Below are 7,513 nucleotides of genomic sequence, written 5' to 3'. Positions count from 1 at the left end.
TGAATTAAGGGTTAATTAAACAAAGTTCAGTGATTAAAATTCTTTGTCTTTGAACTCCCAAGCAGCCTAACACTGAACTCTTAAAGTTAAAGTGGACATTTGTTTAAATGGATATTCAGTTTATTCAGTAGGGATGCGCAATGCAATACTGAGGAATCACCTTAATAATTACCCCCCCCCCCCCCACAACACGCCTGCAGCAGTAACTTCACAGCAAAAGTTCAGTCAAATTCTTACGATTATTAAATGTTTTACTTTGCCAACAAAATGGAGAGCTCTACAATCAAGTAATTACACTCAAGTCAATACATCACCAGAACTCTACTGCTGATTGTTAATCAAACAAGTGGGACCGTTATTGTACAAGTTACAAAATCTTGCCACTCTAGTCCAAGGATGTTACACACTTTCATGTAGAGCATTTGTTATATTTTTTATCTTTGTGGCCATAGACATGTCAATGCGTTTGTCCCCAATTTCAATAACCATACCTCCAATCACGGCAGGGTCAACCTAAAGAATTGTTGGCATGAAAAAATTTCAATTAGTACCTGGAATAGCAAAAGTGACTAAATTTATTTTCCAAGTGCACTAAGTAAGCTACAAATATCATATGACAGGAGTGCGAATATCCCACAGTATTTGTCAGGATGTCATCATCGGCTCTAACCTGTAATACCTGTCGTACCTTTGTATGATTGGTGGGCTCATGATGATATGAGATGAATTTGCTTGTTTTGTTATGTTGTTATGTTGTGAAACCACAAAGCAACAGGTTTGTTTGGGCATAAAGATCAGGGAGGGTATCAGGTGACTCAGGACTAACAGTGCAACAGCTACATTGTTTGCTGTTTTAATTCCAAGAGACTGGTTTAATATTGTCATGATCTGATTTTGTGCTCAGGGTGCTTAATTTATTGGGAGAGCTGAGGGAAGGACATTCGTAAGAGACAGGGACGGGTACGACCCAAGTATGTAAAACAAAAGATGCTGTTTCATTTAAAGGAAAAATATCGTTATTGTGTTCTCACATAGAGATAACAGTCCAGACAATACTAGGAGGAGACCAGTTGTTTTGTAATGTAAGGATGATGTGAACTGTTCAAAGGGAAAATGAACTACTGTATGTACAGATCATCTCAATGTACTCTGAAAATGCAGTAATTGAAAAGGCTTAATATGTAGTAAGGAGGGCTTATTGGTATAGAAGGTGTTAACTGGAACACAAACTCCAAAACTATGTTTAAGGGGGCTGCTTAATAGAAAGGGGGCCCTTATTGGAAGGAAGATGCTAAATCAAATCACTTGGGGAATAAATAAGATCCTATTCATTCTGAACAAGTGAAAGTGAGAAACGGGGAATAAAATCAAATTAAAGTGAGGTACATTTTAGGCAAAGAACAGTAGGTGGAGACCCTTTCTTCTTGCAATCTTGTCCTGTGCAGAAGTGTAAAAGTAACTCCAAAAACGATTTACAGGTTACTAACCTTGGTTTCAATCTTAAGTGTTTCATTCTGTTTGACAAAGCCTTTCAAAGCTGTCTGCAACTCTTTCATTTGAGAGCTATCCAGTTCCTAACACAAGTAAAGGTAACCTATTAGGACAATCTACTGTTATCGATCTCAACTAAGTGTGAACATGTCACAAAAAAGCAGGATTAAATGGGTATCAAATGTTGCATGATTTGTCATTAACCATTTGAGGCCAGGCAGACCTTCACACAAATTTTCAAACCCAAACTGGATTGCACTTCGTACCAGTTTATTGAGTTGTCCAAGTCTTTTCAATAGTAAGTACAGTGGAACCTGGTTAACACAGGCAGCCAAGGGACATGCCAGAGTGTCTGTGTCACCCTGGTGTCTGCATTAAGCAGACTGTCAGAATGATTACTCTCGTTTTGTCAGCAAAAAGACTAAGGCATGCAATTTAAAAGACATAGTTAAAGTGGGTTGTACACTTGTTTGGTAATTCTCCTAACCAGTGTGCACGTCTTGTGGGTATATTAGCTGAACTTAGGGAGCAATAGCAAGGCTGTCCTCTGTCTGGCAAACAAGCATGGCTTTTCTTAACCTAAGATGCTGCATCTATTATGCACAAATTTCTCTGTCTCACTGAGATGCTTTTCTAAACCATCCAGCCTTTCCATGGATTGAAAACTTTTCTCCTGCCAATTGTTTTGTTTATAAGCATCCATTTTGATTAAATGGCACGACCAATGACTTGGTCATTTTATTCAGACCTGGTTCTTACTCAGACACAGCTGCGACTTTTGACTGACTATGGAATTACTCAGTGTCAAGGGCAGAACTTAGAGCAGTTTTCAATTGAGTGTCGTAAAACCAAAACCAAACCAATTACTTACCAATTAGACTACTCAGCCAATCTCAAACCGTAGTAAAACCAAAACCAAAACCAAAACCAAAGTAATTGTCTAATTACTTTCAACACTCAAATGAAAACCGCTCTAAAATCAAGTTATTACTTTACTTCAGTTAAAGGTCGGAGGCCATCAAACATAAACCCATGAAGCCAAATAATCTATAATGTTACTGAAGAGACCACAGAAGAAAGTGTTCATACTAGTGGGCTAGTTTGAAATATAAGTGTGAACTGGGGTGGTGTCTACATGTGTCTGTGTGTAAAGAGTGACATTTGGCAGATTACGTTGTTGTGATGTTGGAACAGGAGTAACTGACTCGTAGCAGTCACTTCTTTGGTATATTATCACATTTCTCTTCCTCCAACCCTGCACACAAAGTCAATCATAGCAAGACAGCATGTAATAGTTGAAGGTTCAACAAGGCACTACCTTGAATTAGCAGTGATTAACCTAAATTAGACAGGAAACAAGGTACTTTTAAATGAAAGTATGAGCACAGTTGGACCCTGCTAATTCGATTTCGGTTATTTCAAATTTCCTGTTATTCGAACTCAAAACCATTTCCCTTGGATTTGCCCTTCAGTCATTTACTCTCGGTTCTAACTACCACTATTTTGAACTATTTTTCTTTTAACCTGAGGGTTCAAAATGGCGGGTTCAACTGTATAACTTCAACATTACTTTCAAGCTGATCTCATTCCATTCTGGGTGTCTGGAAAACCCGAATAGCGAATAGTTACGAATAGCGAACAGCAAATAGTCCCAAATAGCGAATAGCGAATAGTATGAATAGTGCGAATAGTGGTGAACAGTCTCAAATAGTGGCGAATAGTGGCAAATAGAAGCAAATAGTGGAAAATAGTGGAAAATAGTAATAAATAGGGTACCCAGTATCTCGCAGTCAACCTCGTAGCAACTTAGGATGGGATTTTTCCGCTAAAAAGCACAGACGCTTATCAGGACAAAAGGTGTTTCTAAACGTAATTTCTTCTGTTTTAACCGCTGCAAAAGTGTAAATACGTTGTTATTAGGTTATCCTTGTGTTTTCTGTTTTCTTAATGTCGGCGATGGACAGCCTACTAGTCCGAGTCCGGAGAAGAAAAGGTAATAAATTCACTGAAATTCTGTTGCTTATTTGGATAATTAATTAACGCTTTATATTAGATCTAAGGCGATGACTATTGACGACTATTCGTCACTATTCGTCACTATTGGTCTTTTTTCGTGACTGTTCGCCACTATTCTCACTATTCGAGACTATTCACACTATTCAGGATTATTCGCTATTCGCTATTCGCGACTATTCGCTATTCGCGACTATTCGCTATTCGCGACTATTCGCTATTCGCTATTCGGGTTTTCCAGACACCCTTCCATTCCAGGGGCCCATTTCTCCAAGGTCCTGAAAAGTTTTCACACTCGGAAAGCTGTAGGAAAATCTCAAACCTTATGATTACAGAGTTGCTTTATATACATATTCTTAATATGACCAGAAGTTCCCTTCATACAAGAGGTTTCAGGCATATAAACCTTTCTGTTTTTAGATACAGATTAATTTAACTAAAAATGGCTTTGCAGACCCAAAAAGTTTCTGGGGTTTTTGAGAAACAGGCCCCAGGACCCTTCACTTCTCTGACTACATGTACATTTTGTAAGAATAGTGCTGTTTCTTGAAACAAGATTGATATAAAAAGTGATGACCAGTATGTGCCCCTTGGCTGCATTTGATTGACTTTATTTTGGAATAACACATTCCAGAACAATTTTAAGAATAGTTATTCTGTACGTGCATCAATTAATTATTCTTCTTGTGGAATGATCTAAGCCATGGATCCTTGTGCAGTTTTTGTTACATTTTGGAAGCAACTCTTTCATTGGCTCATAAAGGAACAATCAATCAATCCATCAATAAACTTTATTTAAGTGTCTAAAACTTCTAGTCCTCCCAGAGGCCGACTAATCGGGGACACTCCTAATAAAATTACTAATAAATTAAGTTAAGTTAAGTTAAGTTAAAATTATCTATCACTTGTTACAGTATATATACAAATCTAGAATTCCATTTATATTTTACACCCCTCTAACTTGCACTTGAACCTTTGATCTGTATGTGTACCACCACGATGGCAATACCCAAAAGGCAGACTGTGTATTTACTACAAACCAAAGTTAACACCTTCTTTGATGGTTTAACATATATAGTATAACATGCATGGGTATTTTGCAAGTTCCATAGTATTAAAATGTTTGTGTATATGTTAAACAATCAAATAAGGAATTTATTATACTATCATATCATTTTGTAGTATTTTGGCTTCTAATTTTTGAAATACATGCTATTTTGCATGCTCTGTTGACCTGATATGGTAAAATGGTGTAAAAGTGGAATAATAATAGTAATGATTCTCACAAACCTTGGCAGTTGTTATTGAACACAACACTTCACCTCTGGCTGCACTCATAAGTTTACCAAATGCAACCACTACATTGTGAACAAGACGGAGACGATTATTCTCAGCCAATGTCCCTGAAAAAAAAAGATTAGTTTTAAAAACTAAAACTCCAGATGTTGTTATTATAGCATTATTAATTTCAGGTTCACAGATAGTTTGTAATGTAAGCCGAAAAAATTTTACAAGCCTAAAACTGATTTGTATCTCCTCTTCCCTCCACCTTAACACAATGTTAAAGGTTTTGCTTATCATATGATTTGTGCAATGAGCCACCTTGGCTAGTTAGATTGCAATGTCCACCCTGATACATGTTTCAAGTTCACTCACCAAACAAATTGACTGTAAGATCAGAGTATTTCTGTGATTTCAAGACATCAGTGAGGAGTGCTAATAAAGAAAAGCAACAAGACCAAAATGAGTACAGACTTAAAAATAAACTAAAATAAAAAAACAAGCAGAATACACACCATCACAAGAAAGTAATACTTGATAACATCCTGGACTTGTTTCCACACAAGGTAAGGTAATATAATTATTAGAAAAAAATTAAAAGTGTAATCAAGCAGCCAATCACTCCATACTCCTTATCCTTACATTAAGGTTTATCTTAAGCTTATCCTAATATCCAGAACTAGGACCAGTTGTTCAAAGGCTGGCTAACATTATCCACTGGATAAATCACTATCCAGTGGACAGTGGACAGTGTTTTGTTGCCATTTATCCACTTGACAGTGATTTATCTGGCCCATGTTGTGTGAAAAGTGGATAACGCTATCCACTGAATAAATCACTATCCAGTGGATAGCCCGGTTTGTTTTGTTTGTTTTGTTATCCACTGGATAGCGATTTATGCGGTGGATAGTGTTATCCAGCCTTCAAACAACTGGGGCCAGGTTGATAACGTTATCTACCCTTTCAACAATGAACCTGGGTGGAGAAGGACAAATTGTACCCAGGAACACAACACAATCACACCATCTAGGGTTTAAACCTGGACTGCTTGATCTGGAGTTTAGCTTGGCCATTGTGCCTTCCATTTTACTTGTATTAAACTCACATTGTTTCTTGTATTTGTCCAGAGTAGGATTTGCCAGATACTCAGATAGTTTGTCATTTGTTCTTATAAGCTCATCAACTTTGCTTAATTCACTCTCAACTTGCTCCAAATTTTTTTGTTTGGCTGCTGCAGAATACATTGCATGAGCGTAACGACCTTCGATGCCAAACACTTGAATAGGTGGCTGCAAAAGAACCAGTTGCATTTTAGCCTAACTAAGCCTGTCTCACACTTGTGAGATAAGCACAACAGTAATGAAATAAGTATACGTGCAAGCACAAAAAAAAAAGGAACATGTTTCTTTTGCGCTTATGCTTGTGCTAATACGTGTTAAGCTTATCTCACAAGTGGGAACCCGCTTATTTCACTAGTGCTATGCTTATCCCATGAGTGTTAACCAGGCATAAGTTTTCTTAGTTTAGAAATTGCAAAACTTTAGACTGCAAGAGTTGAGAGGCTTCACTAGGCTTGATTACCAGCCACAGTTCTGAGAGAGGAACAAAGTCCAGTCTTAGGAGAGAGGTGGAAATCGCTTTTTAGGACCTCAAAATGATCTTGACAGGTTTAAGATTTATAACAAAAATACGAAATCACCATAAGTAAGTAAGTAAGTAAGTAAGTAAGTACGTAAGTACTTTATTTAAGTGTCAATGTATTTAGCTCATGTGGGCTAATCGGGGACACTGTATTAACTCTACCTAAAAATTTTCAATTACAGTATTATAAGATTCTCTTAACCAATGACAAAGAGTTTCATAGAATTTTATCAAAGAAACATTGAGCATTACTAGACACATTAAACTTGAGAGTAAGCTCCAGCATTTCTTACATGGATTTACTTGTAATTAACGTGCATTGTGAGTACAATATAACTTCACTGGGTATTCGAGACTGTTGCTACAATGCAGCTCAAAAAACATATAGCTTCTTTCGAGTACTCCGCAGTAAAGACGTCACTTTATCTAGTACATCAGAATCATCTGTAAAAAACAGCGCCATAAAACAGGATCAAAATACCGGTACATGTACCTACCTTAGCGGCGAGCTCAGCATACCGAGCCGTCGAAACACTCAGATTCCGAGCCTGTTAGTAACAAAACAAATTGAATTAGGTGGAAAAGAACACACCAACTCATATTCTAAGTATGAATTCACTCGGACTGTGTCAATTTAAAATGAACTCACCAAAAATGGCACTCTTTCTAGCACTCGACATCCCTTCACTATAGCCGCCATCTTGGTTGGTGTAAGTAAGACTCCCGGATGTGATATTTGTCCAGTCGTGCCCAGGTTGTCTCAGCTCTGAGTATGAAGTGAACACGGGGAAAACTGATGAGAAAACTAAGGCCCCGAAAGATCAGTTTGGATGGAAGAATGCCATACGATAATTTATCATAAATTATCTGATTTTGACTGTTGGCCATCCAAACTCAGTGAATGAAGGGTTAAGCACTTGACCTTAAATAATTTTAAAAGTAGGATTGATTGTACAGACAATAGCTATCATTTATTGTGATGTACAAAAATACATGTTTTGAAAAGTTTCATTATTAGTGTATTGTAATTTTATCAACCTTTTTTTGTCACATTCCAAGTGGTTACAGTGTCCCCCTAATGATGGTT

General features: G+C 37.2%; 1 protein-coding gene across 1 annotated transcript; it reads right to left on the bottom strand.

The window, feature by feature from the left end:
• Positions 1 to 179: 179 nt before the first annotated feature.
• On the bottom strand, positions 180 to 7,164 carry LOC145481610 (ATP synthase subunit O, mitochondrial-like). The gene is made up of 7 exons (XM_081460123.1): positions 7,076 to 7,164; positions 6,924 to 6,974; positions 5,891 to 6,074; positions 5,161 to 5,220; positions 4,795 to 4,907; positions 1,488 to 1,574; positions 180 to 513 (listed from the first exon to the last, which is right to left on the bottom strand). The coding sequence occupies exons 1-7, from the start codon at positions 7,124 to 7,126 to the stop codon at positions 400 to 402; spliced, it is 660 nt and encodes a 219-aa protein (XP_081316249.1). The 5' UTR covers positions 7,127 to 7,164; the 3' UTR covers positions 180 to 399.
• Between the last annotated feature and the right edge of the window lie 349 nt (positions 7,165 to 7,513).

This window comes from Orbicella franksi, chromosome 3 (genome assembly GCF_964199315.1).
Source record: "Orbicella franksi chromosome 3, jaOrbFran1.1, whole genome shotgun sequence".
Classification (NCBI taxonomy): domain Eukaryota; kingdom Metazoa; phylum Cnidaria; class Anthozoa; order Scleractinia; family Merulinidae; genus Orbicella; species Orbicella franksi.
This window is presented reverse-complemented; position numbering and strand designations above follow the sequence as displayed.

Bases quoted from the DNA above. Each gene is read 5' to 3' on its own strand.
- LOC145481610 (XM_081460123.1), bottom strand. From the start codon at position 7,126: ATGGCGGCTATAGTGAAGGGATGTCGAGTGCTAGAAAGAGTGCCATTT. The intron at 5,221-5,890 runs GTGAGTTTAATA...TTTCTTTATTAG, and splicing joins GGACAAATACAAGAAACAAT to CACTCCTCACTGATGTCTTG. The intron at 1,575-4,794 runs GTTTGTGAGAAT...TACTTGTGTTAG, and splicing joins GTTCAATAACAACTGCCAAG to GAACTGGATAGCTCTCAAAT.